This window comes from Gymnoscopelus braueri (genome assembly GCF_963280865.1).
Source record: "Gymnoscopelus braueri genome assembly, chromosome: 8".
NCBI classification, from domain to species: domain Eukaryota; kingdom Metazoa; phylum Chordata; class Actinopteri; order Myctophiformes; family Myctophidae; genus Gymnoscopelus; species Gymnoscopelus braueri.
The window spans coordinates 41627784-41645460 of record NC_137609.1 but is presented as its reverse complement, the minus strand read 5'-3'; the positions used below and the strand labels follow the sequence as shown (position 1 = coordinate 41645460).

At 44.2% G+C, this 17677-nt stretch overlaps 2 protein-coding genes across 2 annotated transcripts; both read right to left on the bottom strand.

The window, feature by feature from the left end:
- Positions 1-1011: 1011 nt before the first annotated feature.
- Positions 1012-4284, bottom strand: LOC308090367 (uncharacterized protein). Its single transcript, XM_080435510.1, has 4 exons — positions 4207-4284; positions 3765-3935; positions 3101-3148; positions 1012-1985 (listed from the first exon to the last, which is right to left on the bottom strand). Exons 2-4 carry the CDS (start codon positions 3913-3915, stop codon positions 1282-1284), a joined length of 903 nt encoding a protein of 300 aa, XP_080291636.1. The 5' UTR covers positions 3916-3935; positions 4207-4284; the 3' UTR covers positions 1012-1281.
- Positions 4285-6583: 2299 nt separating this feature from the next.
- LOC308090508 (F-box only protein 40-like) lies at positions 6584-16984 on the bottom strand. The gene is made up of 9 exons (XM_080435712.1): positions 16847-16984; positions 16654-16712; positions 12871-13507; positions 11887-12413; positions 10997-11176; positions 10100-10341; positions 7933-8064; positions 7459-7774; positions 6584-6859 (listed from the first exon to the last, which is right to left on the bottom strand). Exons 2-9 carry the CDS (start codon positions 16669-16671, stop codon positions 6656-6658), a joined length of 2256 nt encoding a protein of 751 aa, XP_080291838.1. The 5' UTR covers positions 16672-16712; positions 16847-16984; the 3' UTR covers positions 6584-6655.
- Positions 16985-17677: the final 693 nt, after the last annotated feature.

The following is a 17677-nucleotide window of genomic DNA, read 5'->3' as shown; positions in this document are numbered from 1 at the left end:
TATGTTGTATGTTTTATGCAGGTTGATGTTTTATTCCAGTTAAATAACTTGACAATCATTGACAGTCAAACCCAGACAAACACATGGTGGTCCAAGTGTAGATTTGGTTTTAGTGCCATCTAATGGCTGCCATTGATATAAAATCCCACTGACACCAGATTTGTGTTGTTAAAATTGTTCAAAATGTATCCCAATGTTTCATGTTTTTTTTAATATATTCCACAAATAGCAGATCTATAACCTCACAACGCGTCTCACCACGGCATGTTGTGAGCTTGTAAATCAGCTATTATTACATAGCTTAAGTAAAAATAGGGTTAAAGTGGTTAAACTGTTTTTGATGCTATATTAACAAATTCTGCTGAGGACCCCCTGGAACCGCCCCAAGGACCACTAGGGGGTTCCCAGACCCCACTTTGAGAACCAGGGGCCTAGATACAGTATTTCTCAACTAGATTCCCATTGAGAGCTGATTTTGGCATTGACCATAATGCCAGGAAGTTATTCTGTGTCTGAGAACTTGTACTGTAACATCTCGCGACACACATTTGTGCCTTGACCCACGGTTTCAGAAACACTGTCCTATATTTACAGACAATGAACAAGTGAGAAATTAATATTATTTGATCTGATGCACTGGGAATTGAATGACTATGGTACATTTAAATAATAGTATGTCACAATGTCTTTAAAAAATACGACAGGAGTTGCTTTCGTTTGCCAACTGCTAGGCACATTGCAAGAGTTTAATAAAGTGCAAATCATACATAAAAATGTCACCCTTTAAACTTCCTAGAGTCATGTTTCATACCTGAAATAAGGCTAGTTCTGTGTTTGTGAAGGCAGTTTTGGACAACATACATACTGTATATGAACTGCTCACACACACAGAGGCAAGGTTACTACCTACAGTACAGGCAAAGAAAGGTGTCAAACCGTGTTAAACCAAAGGGTTTAACACTAAAAACCAATCTGTGCTTCTGTGAACGTTTAATCAAACATCCTCGTGTACAGTATATCATTGAATTGAGGAACTAAATTCAGGTACCTGGCTACAATGTGGCTTTTTTACTGTTGACATCAAATGCCGTTGTGCAACAAACTCCTCAGTGTTCTGTTACAGTAAAGGAACGCTGAGGATTTCGCTGTGTACTGTAGGTAACTACCACTACTGTATACCTGAAACACCCACCTCTCTGTTCTCCTGTCTTACAAACCCATGTCTGAGAACAGCTATAGATCAAAACAGGCAGTGGGATCTAATTGGAAGACGGCGTCGGCTCACAGGGCCGTCTCGCCCTCGCCGGCGCCCATGTCCACCCGCCTCGGGGCTCTCCCCTCGTCTATGTCCTCCCACTCGTCCTCCGGCAGACCCTGCTCTTCCCGATCCCTCGCCTGGACCCGTTGTCTTCTCCAGCGGAGGAGCCTGTACCGGAGCGGGAACAGGAAGAGGGCGGGGTCGGGCATGGCGTGCGGCCTCTGTGGCGAGGACACGCTCTCCTGCGGAACGCAGGCCCTGACCCTCTCCTCCCTAACGCTCCTTACGTGTCTGCCCTCCTCCTGCCCAGGAGATGCCGGAGGAGGCAGGGACAGAAGCCGGGAGTCAGTGCCTTCCTCCTCCTCCTCCTCCTCCTCCTCTACTCCTCCATCCGTCTCTCCTTTGGCCTCCTCCCCCACAGGCTCCTCCACGCTGCTCAGGTGTTGCTCGAAGAGTTGGATGCGAGTGTCGTGGAGCTCCTGGGAGAGCGCCTTGGCCACCGACGTCTGGCGCTGGAGGTCGCGGCTCAGGGACGTGATCCTGTGGCTGCGCCGCTTGAGCTCGTCCAGGAAGTGGCGCTCCTCCTCCCTCAGGCTGCGGCCCAGTGCCGACGACCGCGCCCGGCCCGCGCGCAGCTCCCCGCGCACGGCCGCCACGGCGCCCTGCCGCTCCCACAGCAGGTGCTCCGCTGCCTCGCAGCGCATGGACAGCCTCCCCGCCTCCTCGTCTGAGAGGTGTTAGCCACGTGTGCACATGCAGACAGAGTGACACACACACACACACACACACACACACACACACACACAAACACACACACACACACACACACACACACACACACACACACACACACACGCACCCAGGCAGAAAGAGAAAAAAAGAGAGCGAGACACACACACATTTTCAAGTAAGGTTTCTCAAGTATCACAACATGTATTGATTGATTGATTGATTGAATACTTTATTAACAGTTCGCAAAAAGTACAGAGGTACAGTTATACAATAGTGCTGCTAAAAGCATAACACGAAATGCCTTGAGGGCTTAATTCCATTGTGGTCCTGTGTATTCAATTCATCAAGACATAAAGACATACAATACTATACAAGAGATCATCACTATATACTAGGAGCAGTATAAGTATATTTACAGAAAAACATTGAGGGGGGTCATTTCTTATGGCAAGCTAGAAGACTTTTATGCTCTTTTATGGCGGTTTTGAAAGAGAGGGAGTTGCACTTTTTGATGGCTGGTGGTTGGGCATTCCACATATTGGTGGCATAACAGTAGAATGAATTCATCCCCATGTTTGTGCCGAATCCGGGGGGAATTAGATCAGTGCAACTCCCTCTGGTGTTGTGCCCGTGGGCATCACTCACTTTTTTGAAGTAGTCAGACAGGTACATGGGCACCGGTCCCTTGAGTATCTTGAAACCAGGCCCATTGCAAGTGGCTGTACTCTGTCCTCTACCCTGAGCCACCCCACCCCAGCATGAGCAGGGGTCAAGTGAGTCATTGAGTGAGGTGTGAGGTTTAGTAGTAACCTGATCAGTTTGTTTTGAGAGGTCTGAAGTTTTGCTTTTAATGCCTTTGAGGTGCTAGAGTACCACGAGGTGCATGCATAGTCAAAATGACATTGGATTGGAGTGCTCCAGCTAGTGTCCTCAAACCACACACCATAATGTATATGTGGGGGATTTATCTCTATTAATAGGCCTATCAGCTTTTCGTTACTTTGATCAGTGTTTCTCCCTCTGTCTTAACAATCACATTTGATACCAAAAAATCCTCCACTTGTCTTCCCTGCCTGATGCATCAGAAGAAGATGAGTTGTAAAGTCATACCTGCAGCGCTCTGATCAGAACACCTGGAGATCAGCTCACCGCTAAGGTCTGCAGAGAGGAAATAATAATCACACGAAAGTGAGAGCGATACTATATAGAATAGTGTAGATCATAGGAGTCTTCAACATGGGGTCCGAGACCCCCTCAGAGTTAATACCCAAATCTTTGTGTGATAGTAAAAAAAAATCACACCCTGTGTGAAGTGGGCGGTGTCTTGCTAGCTAATCACAATACTGAATGGAGTCAACCAATCATGTACAAAAGATAAATACATTTATTGAAACACTCTTTATGATGGACGAAACCATAACTTGAAAGTTATGGTTGCTTATATAGGGCTATGCACATGTGTCATGTGACACTGGCAAATCACAGTCCTGAATAGACTGTGATTGGCCAATCACAGCGCAGGATAATTCTACTAATTTCCTGGGCCCAGATCACAGCGCAGGAGAATGTACATTTTTCCAAATCTCACTTATAGGGGCGGTTTCACCGCCCAAAAATGCATTTTACATTAACCACACTCCTGGTATAGATGGATGACTTAAGAGAGAGAGAGAGAGAGAGAGAGAGAGAGAGAGAGAGAGAGAGAGAGAGAGAGACACACACACACACACACACACACACACACACACACACACACACACACACACTGACTGACCATGGCAGCGCTTCTTCAGGTGTGAGATCTCCACATGCAGACCAGTGAGCATGAGCAGGTGTTGCTGCTGGAGGAAGGTCATGCCTCTCTGCACGCTCAACACCTGCTGCCCCAGCCTCTGCCTCCCCATCACCATGGTCTCCATGGCCATGTCTCACAACAACACCACACCTACAGTATGGAGGAAGAGGTGTGGTATAGTGGTACTGTAGTAGTAGTAGTAGTAGTAGTAGTAGTAGTAGTAGTAGGTAAACGATTAATGCTCTAGATTGATCGCAGAACGGAGGCAGTGCACAGTTAAGATCAGATGTGTTTTTCTTTTGTTTTAGTTTTAATGCACAAAGAAATATAAAGCACATTTCCTCCAAGTAGCCTACTTTTCCACCGCCTATTGTTCGTGACGATGATAAGTTTGTGAAATATAGAAAACTGCGTGGCCTACCTTAATATTCGACCGCGATCAGAACGTTGTGCATGCATGGCTTCGGCATCTTTCTACCCTCCCTCTCCTCGGGGTTTGATTTGTCCTTGATATGGAAGCAGAGAGCACTGGGATAAAACCGCCGCAGTGCAATGAACGCCCGCCGGTTCGGTTTCTTCGCTCGCATGTGATGTGATACCGAACCGATCCGGTTGCAGAGTCGAAATAAAGCTTCTCTCTCCATATGCTTCTGGTTGGTTGCCGTCCGCAAGGCACCGGTAGGCGGTGTCGCTGCTCAAAAAAGAACAGATGTACAAGATATCAACGCGTCGCGGTGCAATACGTTGTTAGCTTGCATATCTGTTCTTTTTTGTCAAGCGACACTCCGGGACGGGACACACCTTTCTTGCTTTGGGGGCAGATTTAGCCATGAATCACACGACGGTCGTCTGTCACGACCGTCATGGATGAACTTCAACCTGGTGTTTGCACTTTCTCCCTTTTTGGCCCGTACATCTACATAAACGTTCAGATTTCAAATATAAAGTGATTACCCCATGGCCACTGATGTTACAATTATGTACGGCCCTCAGAAGTACCCGTATCTTCCGTATTGTTCAATAAAAAGTATTTTAATCCGATTGGTGGCCATTTTCTCATAGAGTTATAATGTATCAGAGTGCAATACACCTCCCAACCAGTAGGGTCACGTAGTTGAAAGCATAAATTATGCTGGTGATTTTTTTTTATTGCCAACAATCTGATTAAAATGCTTTTTATTGAACAATAAGGAACATAAGGGTATTTTTTGATGCATCGTACATAATTGTAACATCCGTGGCCATGGGTTAAGCACTTTATATTAGAAATTTGAACGTTTATGTAGATGTACGGGTCAAAAAGGCAGAAAGTGCAAACACCTGGTTGAAGTTCATCCATCACTGTCATGTATCAGGGGCCAGGGCTATATGGGCAGACTCAGTCAGAGTACATTTTCATGAATGCGAGCCTCAGCCTGGCATTCATGAAAATGCATTGCCAGGCAACAAAGCCTCGGAGGCTGTCAGAGGTAGCCTATAATTTTATAGAAGGTCTTCCATGTTAATTTGATTAATAAGGTCTTTCTTGTATCAGCCTAAATGGCTTATAGGCCTATATGGTCGCTGCTTTGGGCCAAGGGACACTTTGTGTTGAAATGTACTCCCCCCCCTTCTGTAGTCATAGAACACATGATGCCAAGTAAGCAAAAATTTACTTTGAGGCTAGAGTAGACTAGGGTAGCCTTGTTGATTTGATATATTTTAGTCAGCAATGGACCCTAACTCACATTGTTAGTGTAGCCTAGTAGTATTAGTGTATGATATAGTTGAGTAAAGCTGGCAAGATATTCAGTTAGCCTACAGTAGCCTATAGTCTACCTATGCTCTGTGTGTGTGTGTGTGTGTGTGTGTGTGTGTGTGTGTGTGTGTGTGTTAATAAATACATAATATGTATTATTGGGCTCATAATACATAATAAGTTAGTACTCGTCATCATCATCCTCTTAATCATACAACCACCCTTTTATTTTGAAAGCAGAATCAATCCATTTCAGGTGGTTTCAAAGCAGTCATGCGTTTCCACTGTACACAAAAAGGTCTTTAAAATAATATTTTGGCAGCAAAAGAAATAGCAGAGGAACTTATTGCCTGCCCCTACATTATGCCGTTCCATTTAAATCCATAACTTTCATGTCCTGTCATGGGATTTGATTGCTAGAGGTCTCCCGCACAAGAGACCAAATTTCTATCACTCTTCCAAGAAGGCATCCTTGCTTGGTATGGGGAGATATTGCGCTATGAGCTTTTAGGACCCTGGTGTCCTACCCGACACCAGGGTCTAAATGTCTCATTGGAAGTCTATAGGAGACAGCCTCCAACCACTGCATATTATGTACTATTGTATCAACATAATCTACCGTACAGATTGGTTTTAAATAACATTCATTAAAATAAGATCAGTCTGAACTAAGCTTTAAGAACAAAAGATGAATTGCTGAGCAAGTGAATATAATTCCAATCAACTGGAAGGAATATCCCTGTAGTTATTTCTGTACTTGTTGTATAGGTTCAAATGATTCTGATACCTTTTTCAGGACCATGGACAGAGACACCAGGCCCTGTACCTGTACCACAGTCCCCCTTAGATTAACATAGAAGTAACTAACAAAACATTCCAAATAAACACACAAAAGATAAATAAAGTTTGCACACTGCTGCCAAAGCAACCATGTTTATAATGTCTCAAGAAGGCATAAATGCCCAAATGTAGTAAAGGCAATTGCTTCAGGAGTTATGTTGCACTGTGCAGAGTTTATTAGTCATTTATGATTATATTTGTTCCTGTCTTGCACCTGCCCCACATTTTAGATGTGTTTTCTATTTGTTTTGTTAAATACAGACACTGTACAGGCAATGCATTATGATTAAAATTACAGTCTGCTTCCACTGAACTGTTTGACAAGGGTCTGTCTCTCCTCGTCTGTTTGCTGATTCATCATGCCTGGCAGAGGGATCCTCTCAGTACGAGGGCAGGTTTCATTGTAAGGACAGACTTTAAGATGTGCTGACATAGAGTGGATGTCAGTCACATGCCACGAATCCACTTGGGAGAAAAGGTGACTGAACTGCCATACCTGAGGAGAGGAAAGGAGATTATAGGAAATCACTGGGCCATTTATAGGTACTCACTTCATATGCTAAAACTGCAGCGATGCCAAATGTGGAAAATAACTAATTACAAGTACTATTGTTACTGTAATTGAGAACAGTATACTTTTGGTGAAGTATTGTACTTTACTAACATTAAGGAGTAGCCCACTATTATGCTGTTATTATGGTACAATCAGGAGGAAGATTTAGGTTTGCTTTGAACCTCTTTCCCTTCATCATACGGTAAACTAAGGAAAGCGTTCTCATTAAGAAAATATGTAAATACTTTGGAGAGCATCACTGAATTGGTAGGGTGTTGTATTCATATTGAAAAATGGTTACGGTCAGGTAACCATGTAACTCAGAATATACTCTTTAAAATTGTTATTCTTGTACTTTTACATGAGTAGATTTCAAAACAAGTAATATTATATTACCTTTGCAGTAAAGTGCTCGAACTTCTACTGGTACTTTTACTGTAAATATATTTGACCCTTACAGGTACATACACTCTTAACATAGGATTTTAATGTGTAGTTAGCGCTCTTTATAAAGAGTCCATACAAACAGGGAGAGACCTCACCGGTTTGGCGTTCCATTTGACTCCACCATGGGAGGAGGTCTTCTTCTCCCAGTGCAGCGTGACCATCCCTCTGTCCTGGAGCAGAGAGGAGCACACCTCCCTCATAAGGTGGGACACCAGAGCCAGCTGGGACAGGGACATGCTGTCCAGGAAACTGGCCATGTGGCACAGCACCTCATAGGGCAGGGAGCTCAGAGTGTCCTGCCCTGTTCCTCCTCCTGCCCTCCCAGCTCTCTTCGTCTGGGTGCTGGGGGGTTCCTGCTTCTCCAGCAGAGCGGGGAGGACGGGACGCAGGTTGAAGCATCTGAGCTCCTTGCTGGAGGAGTTTAAAGACATGAAGGCGGCAATATTTTTTTTATTCTTACATCTTATACGAGTATAAGTTTTCTTATAATCCTATGAATATTATCATTTGAGCACCTGGGTTTTGAACATGTGTATTTGTGAGTGTCAGAGTTGACAGTATTTGCTCACTTGTAGGTGACGTTGGCCTTGTGCGTCGAAGGCTGGAACCTCCTCTGACTATAGGTGCAGCCCAGGTACGCCAGGGGACATCTCTCCTCAAACCAGCTGTTGAGACCCATCTGGATCTCACTGTGTACATTTCTGGACAATAAAGAGAGACAGCGTACTTGAGTACTTGAGTGACAGTGTACACTGTACAGTGTAGTTGCAAATGCATGGAAAAGAAACCAGCTAACTCCATTGGATCCTCAAACTTTCTGCTAAACCCGTCCACCAAAGGGGGGTGGAGTTAGCTGGTTTTGCTGACTCCAGGCTCCACCCCCTTTTGACCTCCAACCTCCTTGTGAGCTTTGAGGTCCATTTAGCTGCTCTTATCAATGATGAACAAAACCTCCTAACTCCACTTTTTGTTTTGTTTTTGTCATTTCCTGAAAAATAAACATTTTGGAGTTAGCTGGTTTCTGCCGGACAGCAGAGATATATTTTTAGAGTGTGCACTTTGGGAATAATTAAATCATTAGCCCTGTATCTCCATACATTTTCCACTATCCTTTTTGTTCATTCATTATAAATGTACAGAATATCAGAAACACGAAACGGCTGATTTGAATGCACAGCCCTGGTATTCATTTCACATACTGTACTCCCATTAAGCAGGGGAACCATGTGACACATTTCATCATTACAAAAATGAGGCAAATTATCCTGAATTGCCATATAAATATTCTTTTAAACATTCCCATATCTGCCATGTTTGCACAGCACACTCAAAATGTTCAGCTAGTGAATGTTTTATATGATTGTTTTCATAATGTTAAAGAAGGTTTTAGTATTTTAATATTATATGCAGAGATTCTGCTGAGATGGTTTGCTTATATGTGACACTTGAAATAAAATGTGAAGTACTCCCTCTTGTGGTATAAAAGCTAATTGTATGCTCCAGAGAAATGGCAGAGAATTCAGAAACAGTAGCCTACAAGGCACTGAGCAGCATTTGCCCAGGTCTGCTAAATGTAGCATACTGAAACTTCATTTCAACTGCATTTCATCATTCATGTGAATGGGGGAAGTGAATTAAGTTTAGCATGTAGCCTACAGAAAACAAATGATCATAATGCGTTGCCTGACTAATCAATAGAAGAAACAAAAGCACATTTCAGATTACAGGAAAGCAATATCGAATATAGCCATTATGCAAGTATTAGACAGTCAAATCTATACATCGCACCGCCGATCTGACCGATATGGCTGTGTCGGGGGATTTGTCAGAGTACCCGTTGTACCAGTCTGCCTGTGTCCCCTCTGTGCCCATATATAGAGATCTGTCTGTCTACCTGTGGCCCTTTTACGCCCATATATGGAGATCTCTGACTGTATCTGTCGGTCCTTGTCCTTTTTATGCCGATATATGGAGATCCCTGATGTCACCAGTATATGCCTATATATGGACATAAGGGTCAGATCGGCGGTTTTGGCCAACCGCATATCCGAACGACTCGACAGCGGACACCGCACTCCCTCGAGTCCATGCCGATGCGCTTTGCAGTTGGCCGTGCCCATGTATGCGCATGACCATATATGGGCATAGAGGTCGGATCTGTGGCTGTGGACAACCGAATCTCCATATGGGCGTATCAGGTTTGTTTATGGTTATGTATGAGTCATAGTGACATGCCTATATATGGGGTATGCCGTGTATCGGGTTTGTTTAAGGTTATGTCTGAGTCATAGTAGCCTCGATCTCCAGGCTTTCATTTTCCTTCGCGTTTTGCTCAAAAAGAAAGCCTGGACCAAGCTGTTGACATTTCTGGCATAGGAAGTGGGAGTCAACCTTTCATTTCCCCAACCAACCAGAGTGCAGTGGGCGTCGCTCCAAATGTTGTGAAGTCAGGGCTCTCAATGCTGCACATTGGGGGAGGAAGAGGGGCACGGGGCGGGGCGGGGGCGGGCGCACAGATCGGTGAACCAATGTGAGCCCACGGATGTTTTCGCCAGAGATTTTGAATCCGTCCCTCTATGCCAGATATCAGGCGCGCTGGGGCCGCCCGGCCCTCCCATAAGCCAATTTTAATAAAGGATAGTCTATCATATGATGGAGTCACTCCCCAAAAACAGCAGATCTACAAGCTAATTGCCACATTGTGAGCTTGTAACAGTAGATCACCAAAATGTGCACCTGAAGTGTGCGGGGAGCTCCTTGCGATGGAAGCTGTGTCCACAGCGGAACGTGAAGCGGGAGTTGCCACTGTGGTTCCTGGTGCTGATGCACTCGGTTTGCAGCTGGAGGCTGAGCCTAAGTGGCCTGTCCGCCATCACGTCCGCCAGGGTCGTCCTCCGTTTGAACGGTGCCTTGTGGAACAAGTGCGTCTGGGTGCCCTCGTCCACGTAGGCTCCGTCTATGCCTTTCGACTCGCTGATCTGCCACCATAATAAATGATTACTATGCAAACCTGGAACAGGAATCAAATGTATACGTCCATCGTAACACTAGTACTATGCAAGCCATAGATAGAATAATCAAACAAGGACATCACTTAAAGGGCCAATAGACAAGATTCAGCCACTAGAGGCTAACACATACATCTGTATGAAAGAATCCCAGGTGCTAGACAGAAGAACATAAAATAGAAAGACAGAGTATACACACACTGGATCACGCTCCCATAGTGACTGTAATAAATTACCACCAAGGTAAATTACCAACCTTGGTGGTAATTTATTAAACTCACTATGGGAGCACTTTTACAACACCTTCTATTCCATGAGGTTTGCTATTTACCTGTCACATCTATGACTCATAGATGTGACAGGTAAATAGCAAACCTCATGGAATAGAAGGTGTTGTGACTATGAGGCAGCATTTGTGTTGAAATATAGTAACGCTGACAGCTTTCAAAGGTAAAGAAATCAATAATTCTGCAGTTTTACCGGACTGACAGAATTGTTCAAATTATTATTTTGCAATCATAATCACTCTCCTTTTCCAGGGGGAAGCTCGGTGGCTGTATTATTTTCTTTTTTATTATTTGTTTTCATAAAAATGATATCTATAATAATTCAACCTCTCTCTGACCTCATGACCCAGGGCCTCTAGCTCTGCGTATCCCAGCAGAGTGGTGTCAGCCTCGTCACTGTACCAGGCCTCCTCATTCACCTCCAGGTCAGACGTATCCACGCCGATCACCTCGGTCTTACCCTTCGGTAATGTGTCTTTTATGCAGACCCGCTCTTTGAAACGGTAGCCGGTTGGGGCCTGGGAGGAAAATAGAATAGAATAGAATAGAATAGAATAGAATAGAATAGAATGATGCAAAAGAAAATAGAATTCTTCATTATGGAACATGGACTTGACACACACACACACACACACACACACACACACACACACACACACACACACACACACACGTATATAGTGGTGGAAAGAGTACTCAAATGTTTTACTTAAGTAAAAGTATCGATACAGCAATGTAGTAAGTACTCTGTTACAAGTAAAAGTCCGGAATTCAAAATTTACTTGAGTAAAATACAATAGTATTGGTATCAAAATGTACTAAAATGTTTGAAAATAGCAGATCTACAAGCTCACAACGCATTGCGATGCGACGCGTTGTGAGCTTGTAGATCTGCTAAAGTGGTTAATGTATGTTTTATAATGTAATAATTTATATCTGCAAAGTAACTAGTAACTAAAGTTTTCAAATAATTGTAGTGGAGTAAAACTACAATATTTACCTCTGAGATGTAGTGGAGTAGAAGTAAAAGTATAGACAATTGGAAATACTCCAATAAAGTAAAAGTACCTCAAAATTGTACTTAAGTACAGTACTTGAGTAAATGCACTTAGTTACCACTGCACACACACTCGGACATGGACACGGACACGGACACGCACACGCACACGCACACGCACACGCACACGCACACGCACACGCACACACGCACTCACTCACACACACACACCTTGAAAGAGTGCAGCGTCTGGACAGGGATGGGCTCCAGGCTTCCGTACACAAAGTCCTTGTCTCTGGGCGTGCAGGCCTCGATCTGCCCAAAGTGGAGCAGCATGTGACCGTGATGCCTCACGTACATGTTGTACTCGTGCGGGGAGAGCGTCTGCTCCAGGCGTTCCAGGACCCCCTCGTGCCACGGAGAGGACCCCGAGTCCTGCGGGGGGTAGGGTCCAGCGGAGGGCCCGGTGGAGGGTCCGGCGGCGCCCCCGGCAGCCGCCTCGCCCTCTCTCCTCCCTTCCTCCTGTGCATCCTTTCCCTCTTCTCCTCCTCCTCCTCCACTCGTCGCCTTCGGTTCGTTGAGGCTCGCCTCAGAAATGGCACATTGACCTCTGTCCATGTTGAACATCCTCTCCATCAGGTTGTAAGTGCGGGTGTTAGTCCCTGTAGCTGGCTCTTTCCCCGCATCGCTGTTCTCATTACTGACTGGATCCGCCCTGGAACTGGCAACGGTCTGATCTCTGGATGCTGGACGAGAAGCTACGAGAGACCAAGGATGGAGGAACATAGTGAAATAGTACAGACATGCCAAGTGACAGTAGAACCATGGTAATCAATTGGTTGACTTTTATATACAGTATTATATATTGATAATAATGGTCCCATCAGTATTGACATTCCTCTTTGCCTGTAACCCTGTCAGAGCATCTTGTGAGTCAGTTTTGAGCCCCAACCCACAAGTTGTGCCACGCAGCAGTTAGAGGATAAACCTTACAGTGACGAATTGAACAGTAATTTGATATACGTACGCATAAGAGTAGACACATTGTCAGCACTATGGTATGCTGGTGTAATGTGTATGTATTACATATACATACATTTACACATAGTAAAATCCTCCGCGTTAACTCTGAGAGTGTAGAAATGTGGTAAATGTATACTGAGGACTTTACTTGTAAACACTGTGATTGTGATGCACTTTAGTGAGCAGCTTTACCATGGTCCATGGAAAGATTCAACGCGAGTCCCGGCGTCTTCCTCCTCCTGTCCTCCTCCTTTTCCATCTCTTCCTCCTTTCTCTTCTCCTCCTCCTTTCTCCTCTCCTCCTCTTTTCTCGTCTTCTCCTCCTTTCCCTTCTCCTCGTCGTCGTCGTCGTCCTCGTCCATTTGCTCCGGGTACAGGCGCTTCATCCTCAGGCGGCCATAGAGCTCCGTCTGGTCCACCAGGGCCGTGGCCAGGTCCAGGGCCTCCGTCCGCCCCTCGTTCTTCTCCCTCAGAACGTTGTCCTGCAGGGTTATGGTGTTGTGTGGATGCGTGTCGTTGGTGGGCCAGCGCAGCCACTCCATGGAGCAGCACACCACGCTGGCCGGGCAGTTGGCCAGGTGCTCCGCCTGCTTGGACCGGGGCATGGAGTTGGGGCAGCCGTACTCGACGTTGAGGCAGGGCACGCTGACGTTGGGGCAGAGCAGCATGTGCTCCTCCTCTTTGCACAGGTGGTAGTGGGTCCCGCAGTGGAGGCGACATTGGCTCAGCACGCAGGACACGGAGATGTCCACCTTCTTCTTGCAGCGGACGCTGTAGCAGCTCTCGCAGTGGGAGTGGAGCTGGGTCTTGGGGGCCCGAGTCGGGCGGTCCTATGAGAGTTACGGAGACAGAGGCAGAGATGGAGAGAGGGAAAGGGACATAAATGTTGTATTTAAAGCAGGTTTTAAAAATATATATTTATTTTGGGGGTTTTATGCCTTTATTTGACAGGGCAGTAGGCTGACTGGAAATGGGGAGAGAGATGCGGGGTGACACGCAGCATAGGTCGTCGGGACTGGGAGTCGAACTCCCAACTCGCTGCCAGGCTGGGTGCCCAGACTGTTACGGCAACCGTCCGGGCCTTAAAGCAGGTTTTTAATGAATATGTTCAGAAGGAAAAAGTTAAGTATACTCCTAACCTCCAAACTGTTCAGTCACCTCAATGAACCACCCAGAAATGCCGTCAGAGCAGACAGAGAACGCAAATGATTTTAGCTACAGTGACATCACGCCCTAGTGCGCGCAAATATGCAAAGGGAATCAACGTCATGTGTGTGTATTGGAGGTGCAAACAAAGGTGCTTCTTGTGGTGCTTCTTGTGTGGATTTGGCTCCTTTTTGGGGCTTGAAAAACTAATATTTGGACATCCAGTCTTCATTTTTCATGTTGCAGGTCCCTGCATTATGATACCATAGTTTTGCGTCATGCAGGACAGAAAAACAAATATCACTGTGATATACAATTCGTCTCACAAGCTCAATGCTGATACCTGTGTTGTTGGCAACCCCCAAGACAATGGCAGACCTGGCCACACCACCAAATACCCTTATGTGTGTCTCAAAGATTGGATTAACAAGGTCATTATAATACGGTTATGCTGCTCGCCATGCCATGGTATAGACTGAAACTGTAGAAAATGTATCGCAACACAGAACACAGCTATAGGGAGCACACATGTAATGTTCTGTTTATCATGTGTGATTAACTCGATGCACAAAAGGTGTGTAGTCAAACCTAGCTCAGAGTCTAATTAGTTTGATTAGTTATCAGCCATACTAATGGCTTATTGATAACAAATCTTTACACTCTGGCAAAACTTCAAAACAAATCAAATTAGGAAAGAGCCCTGATTTCAAGGTCAAACTAAATTCGGACTACAAAGCAGCAAAATCATCAGTGAAATACCTGAGTTGTATCTTGGAGGGTTTGATTGATTGATGTACTTTTATTTAGTAAGACATGAGAATCACAGTACATGGAAGTACAAAATTCACAATACAAGGTCTACTAAACTGGAAGACTCAGTTAAGCACGCAGCTTGTTTAAGATGAGAACCCCATGCACACAAATCATGATGAACTTAAACGGCTGACATATGGCCTGCAAGGTATTGAGCAAGGTCTCTGGACTGACAACGTTTTTGACACAGACTGCAAGGTACTTCAAAAGGGAAATAGGGATAGGGAGACTAAACAACTCCCTTTTTCTGTGCCATTTTGATTTTGCATGTACATCTTGGTTCGAGGGGCTAATTAAATCCCTCAAAACCAAGCTTTGGTCAGCTCAGAATGGACTGATCAGTGATCAGGGTCATACTAGGGTTGAGGCACAGATCTCATATAGGTAGGAACCAGTTTAGAGAGCTCAACTGGCTCCCAGTAGAATCCAGGGTTACCATGGCCAGATGTACCATGGTTCATAAGATCATATATGGTCCCCATATTTTTAAAGATTTTTTTTACTCAGGTAAACAAAGTAAAAAAAAAATTCACCAGAGGCAGTGTAGCAAATGTGAGCAATCCTGCTTTTAAAAGTAAAGTGGGCAAGGGATCATTTACTTACATAGGAGCCACACAGTGGAACGACCTCGAAACCAGTGTCAAACTGACAACCGGTCTGAGGTCTTTTAAGCAGCAGACAAAAGCATGTCTATTAGAAAAGGTTCCCCTATAGAGGGTCATTGGTCTAGGGAAAGAGAAGGGAGCACTTGTGGTTATGTATGAACTGTATAATGTTATTGTCATGTGTTTCGTATTGTAATGTATTTTTAACTGTTAACTGTGAGAGGACCTCAACGGAAATAAGTCTCAGGACTTTATTGTGTCATCCTCGAACTGCTATAACCATGTGGTTTTATTGCTTTAAAAAAACAGGGGGAAAAAGGTCAGTGGTGGATTATCGAACGTGCCTACTAGCCCAGCAGGCCCAAGAGCTCAGGGGGCCCCAAGGCCAGAGCCTTTGCATTAATTGTTGTGGTTATTAAATTTACATTTCTTGTCAAAGGGCTTTTCATTCATGTCAATAACAGAGCCCCAAAAGTCCTACTGAAACTGAAGGAATAGCCTAAACATTCACTTTGAAGATGATACCAGAAACAAACCATCATGATACCATTTAAGTGAGTGTTTAATGTCTTACGCCTAATTTCGTCATCCTACGACAGTGGCACACAGCGTATCGAAAACAGCTGATCTACAAGCTCACAACTGCATACAGTACACGACGCAAGCGCTTGTAGATCGGCTAATTCCGGCACGTGACACCATCATACAACAGAGAATAACTTACGTATTAGTTGATATGATTTTGCAGTTCATTATGTGTATGTGTGCTGTTGATTGGTTGCCTTACAGGTAAATGTAGTTATTGTACTGTTGGCTGCAAGTCAGTGTAGCCTACCAGTCAGTGTGGCGGGCTCTTATGCGAGCCCATGCCCAGGGGCCCAATGTCTCATAATTTGCTATGCTTTGCTATGCTAATAGCTAGGAGGATGGGTAAATAGTAACTGGTGTGTCGAAGTGCCGATGTGTAACCAAATACTATACAGTGGACAAATTCTACGAAAGTGCAAATGCACTGTAGCAAATACAACGACTGAAGGGGACACTGTTATTATACAAAACGTTATCGATAGTAGGCTACTGTATGTCCTGATAGTATTATTAAGTGAAGTCTTAAGTTTAGGAAGAACGTTAAAACCAAACTTCTTAATCAGTCCCAACTACATTCTGATTCTGGTCTTTTCTCCTCGTCAAAATACGCAAAAGTGTTAATTTAACTCTGAGAATGTAAAAACTGACCTATAAGGGTCCAAGTTAAATGAACAGTCCAGATTGTATTGTGTACGAAGGTCCTGCCTTCATACATAAGATGGCTTACATGACTGTGACTGTGTACTAGCCATGATCCAAAACTCCTAACATTAATTGACCATGTTTAATTGTGTACTATACATGCAATAATGAAAATGACATACCTGGCTTCTTCTATGCATCCTCAGCAAAGTTCTTTGTTTATCTTATTTTCCACAGTGTCCTGAAGAAAGAAGGCAAGATTGGTGTTTCATTCTCTCACACTGGAGTTCATTTAAATAAACAAAAGAAAATACTTTGGCAAACACAAAATGGCATTGTGAATCTAATCTACTGCTTAGCTGTTAATATGCCTACCGATATGTGACTAAATTGGAAAGGAAAGAACCATGTTCTCCCAACTTGTATCCTGTGCCTTCCCTCAGTTGCGCTTCAAAATTCCAAATGTGTGTGTGCCTGTTATAAATAGATCTGTGTACCAGCTGAGAAATGCTACATTGCATGTTTGGTCAAATGGTTTGGGTTACCAGACACTGTCACTTAAAACAGCATATTTCTGTTATTTCAGCCCCATTTAACATACAATAAGCTTCACTGGCCACTGGGTATCAGTTCCCAAGCTTTGAGTTTATAAAGCAAACCCAGAAATGGAATAAAAGTGCGTGTATCTAATGCCCTCTATCGGCTGTTTCCAGTATAGTCTGAAACCTTGCCTAAGTATGTAAATAAATAGAGCCATGTCCTAACTTATGTCACATTTTAAGTCAGTATTGTTTTGTTTTTTAATAGAACTTTCTGTCACAATGGTTCATTTATTTCAAGTATTTCAATTGTCTCCATTTCCTTTTGTTTTGAGTAAAGCCTATAAGAACAGATTTGAAAATCAGCTATTCTCACTCAAATTAGTAAGTGTATGACATGAAGGAATTTTCCTGGCACTGTAGCTGTATGGTGGTATTTATATATTTTAAGTGTGACTTGCTCTGTAGCATGGGTTTTTATGGAAATAGTATATTAGTATAGAATTAACACGGCACTTAAGTTTTGTGTGGCCCTGTGATTTAGTGGCATCTTGGACTGTAACTTGACTCCTCTACTGGAGAGAAAGAGAGAAGGGGGGGCCTGTCCCCTCATGCTAATCTAATTTTAACCAGCCTGTCCAGTTGGAGGGGCGGTAACAGTGCATGT